Below are 23,045 nucleotides of genomic sequence, written 5' to 3' on the forward strand. Positions count from 1 at the left end.
TGCCCCTTCTGTGCCGGAAATGAAAACACAGTCAGCTCCCCGAACAGAGAAGGTTACTCAGGTGTCCCTGTGCCTGCTTACCTGCCTTTCTGTTCCGACCCCTCCCCTAACAATTTGCAGGTGTTCTAGCCTCAGACCCCAGGAAGTGGACAGCTGCCAGTCAGAGACGCAAGCTGAGAGAGGCCTTGGCGCTAGCATTCATCTTTATCCCAGAGCCTTGCTTTAAATTCCAGTCAGGCTTTCAGTCCTGCAACAACAACAAGGGAGAGGAAGAGGAGGAAAAAGAGAGAGAGAGGGAAAGCTGACTGGGCTCCGGCTGTTCTAGAAAGCTGTCAGCTGTCAGATCTGTTTAACTGACAGCCTGGTCTCAGGGCCTTGGGGCTGGGGGTGGGGCTGGGGGTTGTTGCTGGCTGCTTCCCTTCCCACCCCACCTTGCCCTAGGCCCTTCGGGGGCTTAGCCCTGGGGAAGAGACCCAAGGAATCCGGGGGGGCATGTCCTGTGTTCTGCCAGTCATCCTGGGAAAGAAGGGGCCACAAGGTAAAGAGAGACTTACAGAGAAGCCAGGCCTTCTCAGGACATCGTCCTTTGCTGGGATAGAGGCTCCTTTGGGCTGAGGAGGAAGGCAGTGGAGGAAGGAAGGAAGTAGAGGGAGTTAGAGATTTCCGGGGCGCGCTCAGGCACACTGGTGCGGGGGACCCCACCCTGAGTGTCTGTCACCCAGGCTAGCGAGCAGCCTCTCCAGGGACTAGCGGGCCCTCCCGCCCCTCTTCTCATCTACACAAGCCAGCTTCCCAGACCCCCTTCCTTCCTCCTTTCCTCTTTCTTTCTGCTGGGCTCAAATTTCTAATATGAAATTCTTGTGAATCTGAAAATCACCTATTCAGGGCAAATTCTATGTCAAGTGGGAAGGCATAAGCTGGGATTTATTTCAATCCCTTTATTTGTTACTATGTTACCTTGATTCTAGTCCACAATACGTATTCACCATGTGACCTTGAGCTTAGTCCCTCCACCTTATTCATTAAGTGACCTTGATCCTAGTCCCTAGTACTTACTATATGACCTTGATTCCAGTCCTCCATTACTTGTTATGTGACCTTGAACCTAGTCTCTCTTTATTATGTGACCTTGATCCCAGTCCCCACTGCTTATTCATTATGACCTTGAAAATAGTCCCCACTATTTACTTATGTGAGATTTTGAGCAAATAAGCCTTATCTCTAAAAGGGAGATAATCTTTAATCCTCTGATCAAACAAAATTGCACATATGGAGACATTTCATAAGCTATAGGCATCTTTAAGATATTATTCTTCCCTGATTTATCTTTGTTTCTTTGACAGCCCCAAGCACAAAGACTTACACAGAGTAGGCACTCAATTATAGTCAGCGGAATAAATAAATAAGTAGACGAAGAGATGCAGTAGAGAAATGTTTCTCTAAGTTTGGTCACGGGACAGCTGAGCCCCACTGTAGATCTGCAGAATCGGAGACTCTGGGATGGGATCTGGGGATCGGTACTTCAGCCGCTGCACAGGTGATTATGTTTCAAAGCTGGGAAGTTTCTGTTCTATTTAGGAAAGCAGGGGGCACAAAATAAGGTTTCGTGATTTTTCTTTTTTTTTTTTTTAGAGCATGAATTATGTCATCATTGAATCCCTAGCACAAAACATAGTGCCTGATAAACAACACATTCCTCAGAAGAAAATTTTATTTCACAATTGATCGTCACAGCTAATGTTTTGGTAGAAAGCAGGCTGCTGGGGTTTCACTAATGAATAAAGCGTAGTCCTCGCCCTCAAAATAATCACACGCAGAGATCATTTGAATACGCTGCTGCAGAGCAGACAGAGACTTACTCAGGGACATTCGGCAAAGAGGGGGAACATCCATCGGGCAAGGCGGGCAGGGAGGGAACTGGGGTGAGGCGGGCGAGGCACCTGGGCCGCCAGATTTAAGGAGGTGCTACTCTTGGGTTTGTGGCAATGCGTCCTTAAATTTTGTACTGTAGGGGCTTTGCCTGCCCAACCTTAGTGCTGGCCCTGGGGATCGCGGGTGGGAGGTGGAAGGGTTACAGACGGCTTCTGGAAGGAGTCTTCGAGCCTGAAAAGATGAATGGGAGGAGTTTTCAGGGGACTCTTAGAGAGTAAGGTATTTCCGGCAGAGGGAAGAGTGTAATCGAAGCAAGGGTTAGAAACATTATGATGGGGTAAAGAATTACCCACACGTGGAGGTGGCAGGGGCGTGAAATTCAATGCAGAGAGTGGGGAGACATGAGAGAGGTGAGGAACAGAACAGGGAGGGTCACGGCAGCCGTATGAAGTCCCCTGGAATTTGTCCTGCCGGCTATGGCAGCAGGAGGGTGACACGATCAGTTTGTGCTTCAAACAGAACATTCTAGTCAATCTCTAGACGCTGCACTAGCCAATTCATAGACTTTATGAGCCATAGATACAAGTCACAGGTGTAACTTTAAATTTTCTAGTAGCCACATTAAAAAGGGAAAAGGAAAAACTAACTCGAATGATATATTTTATTTGACTTAACGTATCCAGATGTAATCATTATAACTACTTCAACATATAATTAATATTAGAGAATGTTGAGTTCTTTTATATTCTTTCTTAGTGTACCAAGTCTTCAAAATCCAGTGTGTAGTTTACCCTGACGGCACATCTCAGTTTGGTCCAGCCACATTTCAGGTGCTCAGGAGCCCTATGTGGCTGGTGGCGAGGGTGCTGGACAGCGCATGTCTCAGGGATGGAAGGCAGAGGCTAAAAACAGAGGCAGAGGCTTTTACAAGGTTCAAGGGATGATGATGAATTGCTAATCCAGGGTGTTGGTAGTGGCTTTTCTTTCTCCCCTTCCTTGTGAAATCGGGTATAGTATTTACCTTCCTGAGTGACATAAGGGTTCTCTGAGATCATGTGTACAAAGCACCAGCCCAGGCTGGTGGGGAGCGTTGCTTACCCGGCATTCTCCAGCTACCCAAGCCGTTCTCTCCCCAGGAACGAGAACTGATACCCCACTCAGATAAGGGGCTGTTCGTAGCACTGAGATGGTAGCGTGCCAGGCACAGACTGCGACACTGGAAGAAACCAGTGTGCAGTAGCCCCGCTGTTCTTTCCCAGGTGTGTCTTTGAGATCGCCCAGGTGAAGGGTAGTTAGCACCGGCCTGTCATGGGGAGCCAGCCCAGGAAAGGCAGGACAGCAGAAATGCTGGCATTCTGGGCAGCAGCCACTCTGATTATCAGCAGCCAGCAGTTGGCAGTGGCTTCGGATGATTGAGAGCCGAACAGCTTCATCAGAGGAGCGGGGACATGTGGCGTGCCAGGCTGGCATGGTTAAGTGCAGGAACATTTCCCCGGGGCCCTCAATCCTCACCTTGGGCTGATGTGCCCTTGCTCCCTTGGAGAACGCCCCCAGCCAAACCCCTCTTCACAGATCAACAGCTGCTATGTTCCTTGGATGAAAAAAAAAAATGCATTTCTGAGTAGAAGCAGAGTATAGCCCTCCAGAGGTGCTTGTGCCTGGAGAGAGGCTGGGAAGTGGGGCGATGGAGGATGGGTCACTGTCTACTCCCCGAAAACTCCGTGCAGGGCGTCCAAAGAGCAACAGAGAGGCTTTCGATCTCAGGCACATTGAGACCTTTCTGCCACAGGGGAGTCCTGCCGATCTCTTGTTTCCATCAAGGTGACTTTCAGATGAATATTGGTTTGTTTTCGAAATGATTATTTTGGCCAGCTGAAGTCACCAGGTGGGTGCTGAAAACCTAAAAAAGTTACCAAGTAATTAGTGCCTAGAGCTGGTGAGAAACACAGCGCGGATTCCCTTGGGTGTTGACTCACAATTCTCTGACTCACATTCATTTGCCATCTTCGTATTGGTCAGCGTAAGCCCACTGCCGTAACAAACAACCCCCAGACTCCCCTGGGACAATGTAACAAAGGATTATTTGTGGAGCAGTATGATTTGGCGGAGCAGCTCCCTCGGAGCTTTCTTCCAAGCAGACATCCAAGGACCCTCACACATCTCATCTCACGTCTCTAACCTTCGCCCCTCGGAACACTTTCCTGTCTTCTCCTGGGAGGGGAAACAGAGGGGAATTGCACGTGGGAGCATCCGCAGGCCAGGCCTGAGTGGGCGACATCATCTCTGTCTAATTCCTTTGTCCAGCGTTCAGGCACTTCAAGAGGTTGGCAAATGCAGACTGACTCTATGTCGCAGAGAAATAGGGAAAAGGTTTGTTGACAACCGAGTCGGTCTTTGGCACAGCCATAATCTCATAGTCTCTCTCTCGCCTCCTCTCTGATGAGACCAAGATAGACCGCTTTGGGCTCTGGTTTGACCCTGAAGACTTGTGAGTCAGGAGACTGCAAGGTAGGAGCCGCACTGATTAGGGGGTGATGTCTTGCCATTTCAAGGTGATTCTTAATCAGGACAATGTCATGGTCAAGAAGTCGTAACGCCAAACTCAATTTTTCTCTCTCGTAGTCCAGAACTATTTTGTCAGTTTCTGAGCCAGGGAAAGGACAGTTGCAGCAATGAGAGGGCCGGGAAGAGCGGAGGGTGAGGCCAGCCCTCCTGCCACTCACTGGCGCCAGGCTGCCACCCACGGCCCCCACTTGCCAGCCAGGCTTCGTGGACCATTTGTGGTAGTGCCGTAGCAGAAGAATGTTTTCTTTCTGCTTAAAAAAAAAAATCCCTGAATGTCCATGATAAGCATCATTATCTGCAAAGATGTGGCAATTCCAGTCTAGTAAGACACTGGGAATGTTGGGCAGTGGTCCAGGTGGCATCATAATAGAGATGGTCATTGCAACGGATGTTATGGGGTGCCACAGCGGCCCCCTCTTCAGGGCTGACACGTACATCCTGTTTCTTCTCGCAATATCGACTGGTGACCGTTCATAGTTCACAGCTAAGCCTCTCGCTAGGGGCTGCCTTGCCCAAAGTTACGACTCCACTCAGGGAACCTATGGCCAGTGACTGCCCGCTTGGAGATCTAAAAGCCTAATTCCCTTGCCTCGATTTGGGACAACTCTGAATGGTCATTCAGGCCCAGAACCTCCACAGAATGCCTGGGCCTCAGTTACAGCCTGCAAATAGGTTTCTTCTTCCGCCCAAACTTTTTTACTTCTTTACATATTCCTCGAAAAGTCTCCCCAGTAAACCTTCTGCGTGTGACATCTCATGGAAGAATTATTTGAACAAAGAGTGGTTTTAGGAAGCTGTCTTCTGAAATAGGGTTTTGGAGATGGCCCTGTCGCCGGTAGTCGGTGTGAGCGGAGCTAGCCCGGCTCATCGCAATGCAGTCGTTAGAAGCGGGGACATTTCCGTGCAGTTGTTAAAACTCCCACCAGCGGTAGACCGATGCAGGATAGCCGTAGAAGGGGACGTGTGGCCTGGTGCAGCATTTCTCATAATCGAGAGGGATAAAGGGAATGGTAATTATAAGGACCATGGAATCGGTGGCTGTTGCTGAGCACTGCTGAGTTTTGAAAGACAAATAATAGCAGGCTCAGATGATTAATCACCATTTCGAGACAAAATATAAAAGCTAGAGGGCCTGCTTAGCAGCATTTGGGGAAAGCCTAACCTCCTGCAGCCAGGGCACCAAGAGAACAGGAAACCGGGCTCAGGAGTCCATCATTAAAGTAGTAGAGCTTTGGGTGGGGCTGCGTTCTCAGCCTCAGTGCAGGGCCCTGATGGGGAAGGAGAGCGATGCTGGAGTTTGGAATGGGCTGTCTGAGTAGATGTAGTCAGGTAGCCTGACTTGCTGGGTTCAGAAGCCCCCTCCTCCCCTCTACCTCATTAGAAGAGAGTAGCCCTCCCAACGCTTGAAGATAATGCAGAGACCTCAGATGAGGCATGTGCTTTAGAAGACAATGCTTGCCTGCCTTAGGATCACCCCCAACTCCCCTCCTGTAAAACAGCCCCATAAGGAAGATGGAATCTCAGTACAGCCAGGCTAGAGATAGACATGCTGAGCTTGCTATGGAAGGAGAGAGGGTATACACCAGAGGAGCTATAGGCATGGCTCATGTGTACTTGTAGTAGGTGATAGCATAGGTATGGGACTGAATTCTGGAGTATTGGATCAAGAGGGGCAGAACATAAGGGTGGATAATCAAGAGTTTGTCAATGTCGGACAGTCTCCTTTTTATATGATTTAACACCTTAGTGAGAACCCAAGAGACGACGCCAGTACGTTGATAGAGGGTCTGATAGGATTTGGAAAAAGCAAGAGCCCACACTACATGTAGCAAAAATTCTGACTTGCCATGTAGAATGGTGAAGGAATAGATCGAAAGGTTCAAGGAATTGGGGCGTATGTACTACATAAGGTTAGGAGCCACCAGTTGAATGTGTCTCATGGGGGGGCCCGAGGGACCCTTCAAGTGTCAAACCGATAAGGAATACACCGGTGAAAGTGGGGTTAGCTCCGTGATGGCTGCTCTCTGCTGGCCAAGGCTAATGATGGGAGAGGCTGGCATAGAACTGGACTTCCTGACACCTGATTAGAGCCCCAAACGATAAAGGACCAGGTGGTGGCACTCCAACCTCAGACGCAAGGGAGTTGCAATTATCGCAAGGAAGCAAAGCGGCCACAGATACCCCATCATGCGGCAAAAAAGCAAGTGGCATTTGGGTTGAGTTAGAGGGGAAAACCTACCTTCAGAGAGTTATGGAGATATTAATGGAACTCGGTGTTTCCAGATGCCAGTTAGGTGAGAAGTCAGCGGGTGTTTGTTAGTTTACACAGGCCAAAGATATGAAGGGTGGATGGTCAGAAGGCTGAGGGAAGCCTCTCCAATTAACTTGGGAATTCATGTCACTTTGTCAAGTTTCCAGACTTGAGTCAGTTCTCGGGCCCAGAACACTGGAGGCAGAAAGAGAGACTGAGAAGGAATCCTGCAACTTCATAGCAATTATGTTCAGTTGAAATTCCTCCAGGCCTCCTCCCAAGGGACTCCAGCCATTTACTCAAGTGACAGTGCATTGAGAAAGGGAGTACCCAAGCTCTTCCATGATCGTTAGGCATAGAGTCAGAATTTACACTGATACGCAAGGCGGGACTCAATATGCCATACTAGCCTTCCTGCTAGAGTTGCATCTGGAGATCAACTGGGGAGCATTGCCATATGGTGAGGTGGTCTGGGGCCAGGAAATAAACGGAATCCTGGAATCCTAGATGAGGCTCACAGGAGTCCACTAGTTTCATGGATCCACTTGATGGCCATTGGCTGGTGTAATCGGAGCACACATACTTGAAGTTAGGCAGAAACACTTGGAGTCGTCATCGCTTCCTTAATCTGTAGAGCACGAAATTTAGCAGAGAAAGCCAAATGGAAACCTTCGTGACTGTGCATCCACCCAAGCTAAGATAGCAAATAAAAAGATAATATTGCAACCTGGGGAGAATAGTAGGCATTAATGCTACCTTCAAAGATGTAAAGAATACCTTCAAAAAATGAAATGAATTATGACTGGATGATTCACTCCTACAAACTTAAGTAGTGACTCCAATTGCAGCTGCCGTGCCAGATGTGATTTTACTAAAGCGTATTAATATAGCGTTCGACACAGATTCAGTAACCATTGATTCGGTGAGTGCATTTTTTTCCATCCCTATAAGAAAAGAAGATCAGGAGCCATTCGTATTCATGTGAGATGGACAAGAGCACACAATTATGGTCTTCTCTTAGGTTATGGTAACACTTTGACCCCCTGTTATAATATTGTTAGAAGGAATAGGGAGTGTCTGACATTCCACGAACGTCACATGGGCCCGTTATATTGACAATGTCATGCTAATCAGACTAGATGAACAAAAAGCAGCAATTATATCGAAAGCCTTGGCAAAATACATGTGCTCCAAGGAGTGGAGATTAAAGATTCAGAACCCCAGCATATTAATAAATGTTTTAGGGATCCAAAGTTCTAGAAAATGCCAGAACATTCTCCTACTACTACGAAAGTAGCATAAATCTAAATAGCCTCTTCAGGTTCTGGAGGCAGCAAATTCTGTACCTGGGGATATGGCTCTGGTCCATTTGCTAGGTAATGCTAAAGGCTATGAGCTTCAAGTTGTGTCCAGAGCAGGAGAGAGCTCAGCAGAAAGACCAGGCTGTGGCACAGTGATCTTGACACTTGAACCATATGACTCAGGAGACCCTATAGTACTAGAGACATCACTGGTAGAGTTTATGGGAAACCCTAATAGGAGAATCACGATGTAGACTTCTAGGATTCTGGAGAAAGTCCCTGAGACCTACAACAGAAGACTGTCACCATCAGAAAGCAGGTACTAATGTGCTACTTGGCCCTGGTAAATATAGAGCTTTTGACCATGAGATACCAAAGGACCTTGTGGCCAGAGCTATCCATCATGAGCTGGCTTCAGTCAAAGCCATCAAGTCATAAGGTGGGACCAGTCCCACAGCAGTCCATTCTAAGATGGATTTGGTACATCCGAGATTGGGAACAAGCAGAGCTAGACAGCATGAAGCAGGAGGCCCAGAGCCCCATGCCACCCGTCCATGTTGCAAGCGTACCTCCCATAGCTCCCATCGGTGGCTTAAAGGGAGGACCTTTATGACCAGACAACAGAGAAGTAAAAGGGCCAAGCTTTATTTGTAAGGTGGCTTTGACGGATCGCGATGAGGGGAAATGCTCCCAGCAGGCAGAGTGTTAATGTTAGGTGCAGTTAGTCATTATCTTTGCATAGAAAGAGCAGTGGCCTGAGATAAAAAGTATAGATGAACGCATAGGCAATGGCGTGTGGCACGGTTGCTTGGTCAAGAGCCTGGGAAGAGAAAGCTGGGAGATTAGAGACAAGAAGACCCAGTAAAAAGATGTGTGGGTGGATCTGTGGAAGAGGAAGCATGAAGGTCTTCAACCTACATGTGAATGCTCAGCAGAAAACGTCTACCGTGAAAGAGGCACTAAACACCCAGGCAGAATGGCTCGGTCAGCTGGTGAAAGGCAGTATCTGTCACTGGCCACCCTGGTACTGGCACAATGAGTGCGTGAACCAAGTAGCCATGGGGACAAACATGGAAGCTCTGCATGTGTGTCAGTTCGTTAAGACTGGTCCAGTTACTGCTGCTGTTGAATGGTCCTTGGAGGCAGATAAGAACTTTGGAGATGAGCTAAGAATAAGAACTTTGAACAAACACCCTGGATTATTGATTATTCTCATCTTTTCGTTGTTTTAGCTTTCGGATGCCTTTGTGTATCCACAGATAGCTCTGAGAGTGACATATTTTTCTGTAGGCCAATCTGACTCCACAGGAAAAGTTTTCTCAGATGCTCCTGGTGACAGCAGGAATGGACTGGCTGAAGAAGGGTCATTAAGAACTACGTCTGAAGGCGACATGCTCTTGTATATAGAAAATTCTAAAAAATCTACACACACACACACTAAAAAAACTATTAAAACTAATAAACAAGTTAGGTGTGGTTAAACTGTACGAGATCAACATATGAAAATCAATTATAGTTCTATACATAATAAACAGTCTAAAAATGAAATTAAGGAAACAATTCTATTTATAATAGCATGGAAAAGAATAAAATGCTTAGAAATAAAATTAGCAATAGTAGTGTGAGAATTTTACGAGCCAAAACTACAAAATATCTTTGAAAGAAATTAAAGATTTAAATGGAGAGATGTGCCATATTTATGGATAAGAAAACTTAATATCTCTTCAGACAGCAGTTCTACCAGAGCGATCTTCAGATTCTTAAAGGCTTTGGAAGGAGCTATCAAACTATTGTACCCACCTATTTTGGAAAAGCAACCAAATTCAAGACATAGATTCACAGACAAATACAAGAGACCAGGAAGAACCCATAACATCTTGAAACTAAAAAAAAAAAAAAAAAAGTTGGAAGATACACGTTTCCTGATTTCAAAACTTATTACAAAGCTACAGTGATAGATATAGTGTGGTACTGGCAAAAAAGATAGACATATGAATAAATCAAATAGAATTGAGAGTCCAGAAATCAAGCCATGCATTTACAGTCAATCAATTTTTGATACATGTGCCGAGACAATTTCGTGGGGGGAGAAACATATATTCAACATGTAGTGCCAGGAAAACTAAATATGCACATGCAAAAGAATGAAGTTAGACCCCTAACTCACACCATACACCAAAATTAACTCAAAATGTATCAGAAGCCTAAATGAAAAAGCTAAAGCTCTTAAAACTCTATTTAAACTCTTCTCAAAACTCTCTCTTCTTAGAGTTTTTCTGTAGTTTCTAAAACTCATTCTACTTAGAAATAACATATACGTGAATCTATGAGACCTTAGAATAGGTGATGGATTTTTTAGATATGACACCAAAAGCATAAGCAGCAAAAGGAAAAAATAGATAAACAGGGATTTGTCAAATTTTTAAACTTTTGTGTCTCAAAGGACACTCTCAAGAAAGTGAAATAAAATCCATGTAGCAGGAGAAAATATTTGTATTTGTAAATTATATGTTGTTTATGCATCATGCATATTGTAGGACTCCATGCATATGAAATGTTCAGAATAGGTAAATGCAGAAGATAGATTAGCGGATCCGTCCCCAAGGGCTGGGGTCAGGGAGAAGTGGAAAGTGATCACTAATGGGTGCAGCGTTTCTTCCTTAGGTAATGTTCATGTTCTGGAATTACATAGTGGCTGGTGACTGATGCACAGCATTTTGAATAAAATCTACTGAACTGTACATGTCAGAGGGGTGAACTTTATGGTATATGAATTATCTTAATAAAGATGTTATTAAAAAAAAATGGCAAGAACCGGCCCAGGAGGCTGGGTACAGAACATGAACATTAGGCCGAGCCATCATTACGTCTATAAATAGGAGCCTAGACCAGGGCTGCTCCCACTTCTTAGACGTGTCTACATCTTAAACCTCTAATGTGGCTGGAATATAAACTCTGCCTCCCTCATGTCTGCAACTAAAAACCTTATGGCAGTACTACACCCTGGTTCCCCATCAAAGAATTCAGCCAGGAATTGACCGCAATCCAGAACTTGCTAAGAGTGCGCTTCATATACGCTGTTGGAAGGAGACAGTCTACCGGGCACGTGAGCTAGCCGTTCTCGTAGCTACGCCAAGCTCATCCCTGTAATAAGTTACATCATCAGAAACAGTGTACCTGGGCCACATGACTCAGCTAGGCACAGGCATCTGGTGATGAGTGATGTCATAATATTTTATACTCTGCTTTTATAGAAGGCTTGTATAAAAAATACCTATAATGGCTTACCTATGGCTGCCACGAAACGATAATTGAAGACCTTTCCCGATATGTTACCCAGTGACCCTTACGTAAGGGCCCAGGTGATGAATTTCTGTTTGTTACCAGGAAGAAGTTTGCTTCTGCAAGTGAGTAACAGGGATACATCTCTTCCTTTCCTTTGCTTCTCTTCCCTTCCCCTCCCTTTCTTTTTCCCAAAACATAGAAACTATCGAATGCGGTAAAAACAGCCCACATTTATTGAGCAGGTACTCTGAGCGGTCCTTTGCATGCCTCACCTTATTGGAGCATCACAGCATCCTATGCCGTGCACGCTGCCCTTGTCCCCTTACACAGACGAGACGTGAAAACCGAGGCTGATGGAGATGAAATGTCACATCCCGCGCCTCGCAATGCGTAAGTGGCAGAAATGAGACTTGAACCGAGGCAGCCTGACTCCGGAAAGCATTCTAAGTCCAGCTTCTGCTTTCACTTAGCTGTGCAGCCTCCCCCAAGTTTCATTGTCTAAGCCATCTGCAAAATCTTTGAATTAAGGGAGTGTACATAGTAAATACATGTCTGCTTTATTCTCCACATCCCTTAGCTGAAAATGCTCAATAAATAACACTGATTGATCCTTTCCACCAGATTCTAAGATCCTTGGAAGAATGACCCGACATAAATTCTGGTGGCTATTTTTATTAATGACGCAAGGGGTAGTAGTCATCACGCAGGCTGGAGGAAAGGAGGACAGAGCTGGAAACAAACAGCATTCATTTTATTTCTTAGATGAGGTGCCTGGAGGTTGCATGGCACCTTCGCGGTTTGAAGTCTGAGGCCTCTGGGTGCTTGTACGTGGCTGTTAGAAATTTAATCATCTCGTCTGATGTGTGTTTCCATAGAGTGACAGGTACTCCCTGTCCCGCTTCTGAACAGATTTACTCTGATAGGCTTGGGGGGCCAGGGAGACCTTTACTCAGCCAGCGTGATTCAGCGTGATTCACATGCTCAGAAGCAAGCTAGCTGTCAGCCCGCAGAATTTGGACTTAGTCGAGTTTCTTTTCTCTCTCCTCTGTTTTCTTACCCTCCTGGTACATAAGGGTCAGACACCTGGTTCTTAATCGGCTGAGAGATTAAAGGCCAGTAGAGCACCAAGATTTTCATAAGTGAGGTCTTCACCGCCCAGCCTGACATTATTAACCTTTCAGTTTCTCGGCTCCTGTGCTTCTGGGGGCCCCCTGCTTTAGAGCCCTGATCACTGCAGGAGAATAACAGGCTTCTCTAAGTTTGCTCCTTAAAATGTGGTCCACAGACTGGCAGCAGCAGCATCACCTGGGACCTTGTTAAACGTCCGGAATTTGGGGCCCCGGCCGGACCTGCTGAATCAGAATCTGCTGCTGAAGCATTGCACATTAAAGTCGGGGAAGCACTGGTTTCAGGACAGCGTCCGCTCAAGGGGTACAGACAGGTCCTCCCCCCGGGCAGGCCCTTGTGCGTGCCTCGGACTGCATGACAAGGTGCCGACGTGGTGTCGGGAGCTGGGGATGAGGACACTGACCAGACGACGTGTGTGCCTCAGGGGGGCTGCTGTCCTTGCTCTTTTCTGCCTCTGAGAAGGGATGCACACACTCTCTGTTAGGTCTTTCCCTCCACTGAGATGCAAAACACCTGGACACCTGGGAGTGTTGGTTCCACATCTATTAGAAGGTTCACATTAGTGTCTCCTCCAGAGCGCAGTTCACTGCCTTTCTGTGCATCGTCCGTACCCGGTTCATCTCTACTAGAGGATGCACCGCTCTGATTTGCGTATGTGTCCCTGTCCCCGACGTTGTGCGATTCTTCATGGCCTGGAAACGTGTCTCATAGAGTTTTGACTGTCCCACGCCTTAGCCTAGTGCCTAGCACTTAACACACGAAAGGAAGAAAGAAGGACGAAAAGAGGGAAGGAAGGCAGGAGGGAGGAAGGGGAATAATAGGGTGGGGTTTGGGGGAATCGAAGGTTTATGTGTATTCTGGAAATTGGAGAGTATGTGCAAAAGTATGTGGAGAGGTGAGTATTCAGAAAGAAAAAGGAAACAAGAATCTTAGGGAGGTGGGGACGAAGCGGCTGGCTTACGGATAAGGGGACAAGTCAAGAATTAAGGTCACCTATGTGTAAGTGTGGAGCCAGCATGAAATCCAGGTGTGTCTGACCTATAGCCTGCGCTGTCTCTGGTGCCACACTGCCTTTAACGCCATAAAGGGGTACTAGAGGGATCCCTGGTACCTGCACAGGAAATCCAAGTCCCTCGTCTGTAGGATTACAAACTGGGTCCCCAAGAAGTGGAGTGACTGGCTCACAGGAACAGAGCTGGCTGGTGGCAGACCCAGAACAAGACACGAGAAAAAAGGTGTGCGTCTACAGCCGGTCACACGACCTTAATTTTCCAGCCTGTCCTTCCAGGTCAGGAGGACAGGCCACAGTTTGGCCTTGGGTGGCTCCTCTGGTCCGTGTTCTCGCCCTACCGCTGGAAGGAGCAAGAACTCCTAGTGCCGAGCAGAGCGGTGCCTCGTTCCTCTTCTCGGCCACGGTCCTCGATCTAAGTCATATACTTGCCATGGCGACTGCACAGCCTAAGGCCTTTTTGGATGTAGATGGTACCCTAGATGCCTCTAGCCTTCACGAGAAAGATGTTTTGCGTAAACTTTCAGATTTATAAAGATACTTAAACTCTAACCAGTGGTTTATAGAAAAAGATCAAGAAATCGGAGGCAGAGTGTTGTACTGCAAAAAAACATTGAACTGATAGAGTCATCAGTAACCCAGCAAGGGGATCTTTCCATCTCCAGCCTAGACAGAAATATGTCCATTCTGTGCCTACAGCTTCTCAGAGAAGTTTTCGCCTGTTTGAGACGCTGGTTATTTTTGCTAGAACCAATTCCAGGGAAAGATGGGAAGACATTCCCAACTCTAAGTAGTCTTCTTCTCCTTCCTGGAAAGTTGTCTTTCCTCCTTCACCCCCACAGTTCCAAGTCCTGCAGCGGGTCCCCATCACCTCCCAGGACCCAGATGCCACTTACTGGCAGCGAGAGGGAGAGAAGGGAGCAGATTAGACTGCTGCTCCCTGCTCCGCTCATAGAGACGACCTTGGGCAGGTTCTGTCATCTCTCCTTCCTCATGGCAGAAATGAGAACAAATGACCTCTAAAATCCTTCCGAGTCCAAAAATGGAATCCTCTATTTTGCTAGTGAGTTAACTTCTTAGATTTATTTCCTCCTAAGGGCATTTTAACTTTCATACAAAACGTAATGGCAAAAAAAAATATCTCTCTCATATGCAAGAGAACAGACTTACATGATGAGATCGCAGACTTTGGAGATATTTTGGGGCAGGATATCACGTAGCAACGTATTCCATCTACAGGCAAGGCAGCTCTGCCCATCATGCTGACTATTTTCATATTTGTGAAAGGAATCCAAGAACTGGATGTGAATTATTTGTGAAACCTAATATTTGAAGCGATCTTCATTTATGTTTTTGGCTGCGGATGCATGAGTATGCTTGCAGAGCATAGCATTATGTTATTAGCAGCAGGTATTAAATATATTATTTAGTATTAGAGGTATTAGTCTCGAGCATTAGGGCCGATTACATTTGATGTATTAGTTCTTTGGGGTTACAGTTAAGGTTTGAATTCCTGATTCTTATATCCAATAACTAAATTACGATTTGGCTCTTAATCCCACAATGAGTTCACCAACAATAACCCACCACTAATTAGTTAAGGATAATTATTTCTTTGCAACTATGTCTGAGAATAGGTGGTTCACATATTCTGATTATTGTAGACTTTTCAAGGGACAATTTTGACTGAGGTCATCCTTATTTCATTTTGACACTTCTCAGCCTTGCTCTTCGAGAAACTCTATGCTGAATTCGTGGTTTCAAGCCTTGAAAAGCCCCTGAAGGAATCCTGTCCCTCCTATACCTCCCCCTCTTCTTCTGCATGCCTCTGGAAGCAGCCTCTGGTCTGCTGCTCTGACCCGAGGTCTTCTACTGCAGACACCTCATCACCGTCTCAGACCTGAGGAGTCAGGTGCCCATCACAGATGACAGATGAAGTCAAACATGAACATTTCCATTTCTGTGGTTAATTAATACTGTCCTTTAGGCCTTCTGTCAATATGGTTCTTGCGTCTGAGCTCAGACGGGCACTCCTAAATACTTACCAATATGTAATCGTACTTTTGGATGGAGTCAATACCCTCAGCTTCATGGTTTAAACCTTCAAGCAGACGAGAAGTGCACATCTTTGGAACTGGATTCCTGTATTTCTAAAACCATAATACATCTTCCCAGAGCCTTCCCCAGACAAGGAGTCTGAGATAATAAGATGCAGCATCCTTCCTAATAACTCTACGAGTGTGCTTTTCCCCCAGTCTGGTCTCAGGTTCAGAGACTGACAGCTGAGGGTTCCCATCCCTCAGCAGTGGGACTGGCCCAGGTGAGATGTGAGCTCTCAGGTGCTGGCTCCGTTCCCACCACGGCAATTACCTTCATGCTACTGGGGGTCCACACTGCTAACTTTGAGCACAACACATTTTCGATTGTTCTTCTCCCCACTCTGAATATTGCTGTACACGGTGCTCCTTCTGTTTGTGGGCAAAAGCCTCTGCCCACCCACTCCTACAGCATGAAAGCACGCATGCTCGGAGTGCTAACCTTAGACGCTCGCATCGACCTTACCCTCTCAAACCCTGTCCTTGGAGGATGGCAAACCTTCCCACCAAAAGCACCCTCTTCTGGCACAGCGACAGCCCTGTTGAAGATGACATCTGCTGGTTCCATCTCCCATAGACAAAGAGCTTAATGCGAACTCTCCAAATCGAGCAGTGGCTGGACTAGAAATAGACAGCCAATAACTCGTCATCCCTAGCTCATCCATCATTCTGCATTTCCACCTCTATAGAAACCTTCAGGGAGTTGCGAAGAAGGTGCCCTAGGCTGTTTATCTACCAAGGTTTTCAGGTCCCTGTGGATTAAAAGATGGTTCAGTGATTGAATATAATACCGGATTCTTCTCTATGCAGCGATAAACATAGAAGGCTCTTGGGCAGGTAGACATGACCCTCCTCTCATTGTCTCCCAGTTTATTTTGTACCCACCGAGATGTACTACAGGTAGGGAACGAGGCACTTAGTATTTATATGGTGACTTTCACTTGAATAAAATGGAGTTGTCATGCCTACGCATTGTGCTGGGAACAGAGTCGCGGTTCTTCAAAAGATTTGCTGTGAAGTGATTCTCATACCACCTGGGGAAGGCACTGAGGGGAGGATGGCGCGGTGTTCGGTGTGGCATATGTCAAACCTGCATTTTTAGGCTGGGAAGGTGGTAGTCACAAGTCACACAGAATGGAAGAAACCATTGTCAAGTCTGCGTCTTGACTTGACCACTCAGGGTGATCCCAGACTGTGAGATGCAGAGTGTGGGATGTCCTGATGTTGGCAGCAGCGTGGGCAGAGGGGCTCCCTTTAGCCGGCATCTGCCCAGTGCAAAAGCTGCAGTTTCCCTAAAGAGCAAAGACTTTCACACTCTGCTTCCGGTGGTGGTCAGTCCTGGCCGTGGGACCCATGTTGGTCCTCACTCCTGGGAAGAAAAGAGGGTCAGACAGCCAGATGATCTTCTGGGAGAATTCTGCCTCATTCCATTTCACTCCATTCTTTATTCATTGTCTGTCAGTCTGTCCAGGAACACACACACACACACACACACACTCTCTCTCTCTCTCTCTCTTTCTCTCTCTCTCTCTCACACACACACACACACACACAAACACCCTGCCTCACAAACCCAGTTAAAAGAGGCGTGCATCCACTTGTGTACACAATAATCAACCAGCCTCCCACGCAGCAGTATCCACCATCTACAGACACCCACGTGTCACTCGCGGAGCAATTAATAAAAAATCCAGGCAACCTAGGAGCCTATTATTTTTCTCTTTCGCTCCCATTTTCTCCCCTAAAAAAAGGCCTTTTGAAAATATATTAAACCAGGTAAATTTTTACTCATATGTATCCTGGAGCAGATCGACAAGGAAAACAATCACAAAATAAATATTTTTGTTTTTGTTTTTAGAAAAGAACATTTCCCTATACATTGTCTCTCTCTAACGTGATGGAGCTGGTGTCTTACACCAGGTGTTGTTGGACTGGGAGCTCTGGCTGGACCGTGAGGGGACATGGGACAAGCCAGGGCCCGGAAACCGGGCAGGCGGAGGAAGCAGAGGGTCCAGAGGGAGGGATGGAGGAGAGGGGAGAAGGCGCAAGGACACCTGCCTGCCCGAGCCGACCTCGGTCCTCGGTGGGTGTCACTTCTCCTGTTTCCTAAGGGTGCCGGCTTGAGGAGCAGTCAGTGTCCGGGGGGGCGCACAGAAGAGGCAGAGTACAAAAAGTAGGGACCAATGTAGGGAATCACGAAACAACGCCATTTTAAGAAATCTGCTTAAAAAGATTACAAAAGTGACTCCGCGGAGGGGACGGGGAGCTGCCGCCCCTTCGTTCTCGTCCCCTCGTGCTTCCTGGAATGATGAGAATCACTTTTAAGGATTTGTCTGTTTCATGGTTCGGCTGGTTCTTCTTCTTCATCTCTCCCTTGGCTCCTCGCCCCTCACTGCGTTCGTCTGAGAAAGCACCGACTTTACAGATGCGAGGCCGCTGAGTCGCAGCCTCCCAGAGGGGGAGTGTGTGTGTGTGCGTGTGTGTGTGTGTCTGTGTGTCTGTGTGTGCACACACAGAGTGAGTGTATGCATGTGTGCAGGGGCTGTTTCTTTCCTGCCTGCTTCAGTCTGGGCCCCGAGGTCCCATCTGCTGGGTGTGGCAAGTCTCAAGGGAGTACCTTTTGGCAGTGAGGCGAGGGCTCGGATGATCTCTGCACCAGGATTCCCGGGCTCCTCCCTGCCCAGCACCAGGGCGGGACCCCATTAGCTACAGAGTTTGCCTGTCTCATACTCCACGGGGTTTGGCAGCTTGGAATTGAAAGCCCTCAGGGAAGACTGGATCCTGCCCACCTCATTGTTGGCCAGCTTGAGCCGGTGCCGGAGCAAGCAGGAGAAAAGGTCCAGCCGGACTTTGCCAGGTGGGGAAAGCTGGTTTACCCGGTCCCTAAGCTCTATGAGCTGCAAGAGGGCAGAGTCCTGGGAACCTTGAGTATATGGGTAGTCCAGCTGGAGAATTAAGTCCCGGATCGCATCCGGGTCAAAGGGCAGGCTGTAGCCGAAGACCTGCAAGGTGTTGATTTTCATGTAGCCCAAGTTCTTAGAGGGATCGGTCATCTCCAGGGGCTCATAGTAGATTGTCTCGTTGGAGCTGTCATCCAGGGACTTGATTCGGCTCCGTAGGTAAACATGGACTGTCTCAAAGAAGGTCTTCCACCTGTTCCCCAAGGTGATAGTCCAGTTTTGGCACTGGGCAGCTGCGTCCACGTTAGTCCTTTCCCAGTCAGGGAAGTGGCCCTCACTCACGGGCATGAACCAGCTCTCAGAGTGGCTGCCCCCAAAGGGGTTGACATAAATGGCCATCACAGGCTCCAGGGTGCTGTTCTTGGTGAGGCAGATCTGCAGGGACAAGGCCAGCATCACGTGCACCAGCCCGGGCTTGTACTTGTTGCTCTTCAGGGTGAGCAGCATGCGCTTTCTCCAGGAAGGGTCGAACCAGCTGCCCAGGCGCATGTCGTTACTGATGAAGATGGAGTGCACCTCGATGCGGCTGTCCCGCTTCTGCAGCAGGTACTTCAGCTCCAGGTCCTGCAGGTCTGTCTCCAGCCCCAGGAAGCTCTCGAGGGACTCGGCCACCTCCGGCCGGCACAACCCTTGGGCCAGCACGTAGCCCGGGTTGCAGCTCCCACAGCGCGTGCTGTTGTCCGGAGCACAGTGGGCACACGCAGGCCCCTCGCCTAAGGCGCAGGGGATGGGGCCCTGGCAGGAAGACTGGTCATAGGGGCAGGTGCAGCTGTGGCTCTGCTCCAGGAAGGTGCCGGGGAAGCTGCTTTCTCCGCAGTAGAGGAGGGACTGGATTCGGTTCCACCAGTAGGACAAGGACCTTTGGGAGAGGAGACAAAAACAAAGCCAGAGTCATAAGAAGCCACTGCTCTGCCGTCTTCCCCGAGTTAGTCAGCAGGACGTTGACTAACAGGAAGGAAGGTGATGAGGAAGATAGAAGCCAAGGTCTCCGAGTGATGAAAACCCTACTGTACCCATCTGGAAAGATCGAGTAGGGCCTGGGCTCGGTGCCTGATGGACCTGCACTAGAAATATTTGGCATCAACCTGCAGCGGGAGCAGCCAGGCTCGTCCCTCCCAGGTACCGCCTCCCTCTCTTATTCGACAGCCTCCAGAAGCTCTCCGACATCTTTCTAATCTAGTGTTCAGCCTTCTGGAAAAGATCTTCTAACAACGGGCTCTTCAGACGTCCCAGCATCACGCCGACTTCTTCCCCACTTGACGGTCTCTGTCCTTCCTCTGCTCTCCGCTTCTGTCACTTTACGTGACCCGCTCCCTCTTAAAATTTAGATTTCAGCTCTTCTGGTACCTCCTCAAAGAGGTCTTTGTAGCCCCTTTCTGAAGAGCCACCCAGCCACTCCCTACCCCATCACCCCGTTTCTGTGCGACCCACAGGCACGGTCAGTGTCGGAAACTGTTGTGCTTATTTATCGTTGACCCATTCGCGATGCTTTCCCTGCAGTGCGGCGAGAGCAAGGGCACTGTGGTATTGACCAGCGCGTCCTCAGAGCCCAGCGTTGCTCTCGGTGCTTGGTAAACATTAGATACTTATTTGTCGAAAAGGGAATGAACTCGTCTCAAAAACCCTTGCTGGCCTGTCCTCTGCGCTCGCGCTTCCCTCCCTGCCCCAGCCTCGGCCAGAGCTGCATCAGACGGTGGCGAGGACAGCTCCCCTCTGCTGGACGGCTCCGTCTCGCATGCACCAGCCCGTCTGCACCTCCTCCCGCACGGTCTGGCCAAGTCCACCTTCCCGGGCAGGCTCTTCTCTCTGGCCTTTGCTTCTCCCTGACCGTGTTTTCGATTTATGTTCCACAAACGTGAATGTAAGTGGCTGCCACGTAATTATAATTTTCTGGTTTTTATGTTTCCAGATATTTATTAAATCTTCCAAATTAATAAATATCCCCCACAGCTTAATGATAGCACATGCAGTGTGAACTTAATCAGATGCACGCACGAAAGGATGAAGGAGTAAGTGCCCACGATGACACGGCCCCACTCTGTTCCCGAGGGCGTGGGGACTCAGCCTTCTTTCCCCGCGGGACTCGGAGCTGTCACTTGTTTGAAACAATCCGATGCGTGTGTTTCTCATCCCATGGAGTATTGACTCCACCCCTTCCTTTCCTAAAATCCTTATTAAAATGGAACTAGGTGAGAATTAGAGTGTTGTTAAACTAACATTTGAATCTCCTGTCGTTTGTATAAAAGTAACATTGGCCTCTCCTTTTCACCGTGCGAGTAGGTGAAGGTGACAGGAGAATCTGAAAGGCTGTGTGTGGGGCTCCGCTCCTGGATGTCCCAGGTTGGACGACGGGTCCTCCCCGGCCACAGCTGTGGGGAGGCGGTGCTGAGCTCTGGCACCTGGGGTTGCTCACCTTTCCTTGGGCAGGCGGAAGCGAGGCTGCCGGTGGCAGCGCTTGCACAGGTTGAACAGCCGGCGGACAGTGCGCTGGGTCTTCTTGAGTAGCACCCTCAGGCTGTCTCCCAGCTGCTGGTAGCGGTGCTGGAGGCTGGTGTCCGTGGCCCAGAACTGGGCGATGGCTGTGCAGTTCAGGAACCTGTCGTCAGGCAGCCTTCTCAGCAGGGCCTGGAATTCCTCTGCGGGCAGGGACATAGGGCTGAGCCGAGGGAGAGCCGGGCAGACCCAGAAGGGGCAGCTCCCCCCCCCAACCCAGCCGGCCCTTCAGAGTCATTGAATGCAGAAGGAGCCTTCCCATCCACTCTCCCAGTTATTTATTTTTTAATAGCTTTATTGAGAAATAATGAACATTTCATAAACTATCACTCAGGACTCTTTTTCATCTCTCCTGTCCTTAATATGTTTCTGAACTTCAAAGCAACTCTCTCACCATCCAAGGGGCCAGAGGCCCTTCTTCTGCCAATGACCTTGGGACACATCTCGTCTCCTCTTTGTACCTCCTGATAAGTCCTTGACAGCACTCTCAGGCCAGTCTTCTTCAGCAACACCACAATGCCCTTGTGGAAAATGTGAGGCGCTCACGGAGATGAGCGTTCACAAGGCCAGCCAGCGCGGACACAGAGAAGCTAGAGCACCCAGCTCAGATATCTTCCCACAAACCTTTCAGTCTCTGAGAGCAGCCACCCCTCTCCCCATCCTTCTCTCTGACTCGGGGGTACACTTGCTTTCTTTCAAGCTTTGACCCATAGCCAGTACCCTTTCTTTTCTGTAGCGAATCCAGAAGCTATGTGCTTTCCGGTTCTCAGCTTGTACTGCAACTCTGACTTCTGAGAGCTTCCTGCCTGGCACAGCATGTTTTCTGAATGCATGCTCAGGTCTCTGTCCATGGTTCTGATCGTACTGGGGGCCTGCCACCTCCCTGTCTGCTGGTGGAGGTGCTGAGACTCCTCATTTACTCGTTCACGGTAACTTAAGGTGCTGAAAACCCGAAATCACACATTGAAGGGTTATCAAGCATTTACCACGGTTACCAAAAGCAGCTGGGTGGAGGTCTGGAAAGTGATATTCTTCTTAGCTGCTAATACCTTGTCTAGGACTTGAAATGACAGTGCTTGGGGCCTCACCTCATTCTGATTTCCCAAGCACCTGGTTCTGCATCCCCGCCCCGCTCCCAAGAAGGCTGGAGAATCACCCCTAGTAATGAAGCTCGCGACTAGCATGTGCATACTTCTCTTTATGAAACCTTTAAGCATATAAAAGAGTATGGAGAATAACGAGATAAGCTCCCATGTGCCAGCCACCTACAATTCGGCATTTTGCCATATTGGCTTCAGAATTTTTTTTTTTTTAGGAAATAAAGCAAAGCAATTATGCTTGAAGACCCCAAGCTTTTGCTTCATCTCCATCTAATTGTAACCATTCTTGGATATTATTTTAATCATTATCACATTTTTTAATGTTTTCTACAACTGAGAAATATTAAGTATTGTTTTTAAACATCATATAAATAGTATTAAGTATGTGTTATTTTAGTAAATTATTATACTATAGCATTATATATAAATGTTATAGAAATAGAAACATGTACACAATATATGACCTTTTTCATCTTGTTTTGTTTTATCCAACATTATGTTTTTGAGATATATCCACATAACTAGCATTCATTTAGTATTGAAACGTATGAATATACTATGCAGAGTTCTTTTTAGATTATTTTATCTAAATTATCCCATAAAGCCTTCTATCCAACTGCTATTATTACTTTCCGTCTTTAACAGATGAGGAGACAGGCACTGAGAAGCTGCCTGGTCAATCCAAGTTCATAGAGCTGATCAGTAATAGGGTGTCTCGGTCTTTTCAGCTGCTGTAACAAAATACCACGGACATGGTGGCTTACAAACAACAGAAATTTATTTCTCACAGTTCTGGATGCTGGAAGTCCGCGATCGGGGCTCCAGCATGGTCAAGTTCTAGTGAGAGCCCTCTTCAAGGCTGCAGATGGGTGACTTCCCACTGTGTCCTCACACAGTAGAAGGGGTGAGAAATCTCTCAGGGCCTCTCTTATAAGGGTTCACTAATCCCATTCATGAGGGCTCTGCCCGCAGGACCTAATCACTT

At 47.8% G+C, this 23,045-nt stretch overlaps 1 protein-coding gene across 1 annotated transcript in view; it reads right to left on the reverse strand.

The window, feature by feature from the left end:
* Nucleotides 1-17,270: 17,270 nt before the first annotated feature.
* The window catches only part of BRINP2 (BMP/retinoic acid inducible neural specific 2), a 92,086-nt gene continuing 86,311 nt past the window's right edge, over nt 17,271-23,045 (reverse strand). Inside the window, exons 7-8 of the mRNA XM_039881412.1 lie at nt 20,881-21,103; nt 17,271-19,326 (exon numbers count right to left, since the gene is read on the reverse strand). Of these exons, the coding sequence (XP_039737346.1) occupies nt 18,210-19,326; nt 20,881-21,103 (1,340 nt within the window). The 3' untranslated portion in view covers nt 17,271-18,209. The remainder of the gene's footprint in view (nt 19,327-20,880; nt 21,104-23,045) is intronic.

The sequence above is a fragment of the Pteropus medius genome, unplaced genomic scaffold, assembly GCF_902729225.1.
Source record: "Pteropus medius unplaced genomic scaffold, Ma_sr-lr_union100, whole genome shotgun sequence".
In the NCBI taxonomy this organism is placed as follows: Eukaryota; Metazoa; Chordata; class Mammalia; order Chiroptera; family Pteropodidae; genus Pteropus; species Pteropus medius.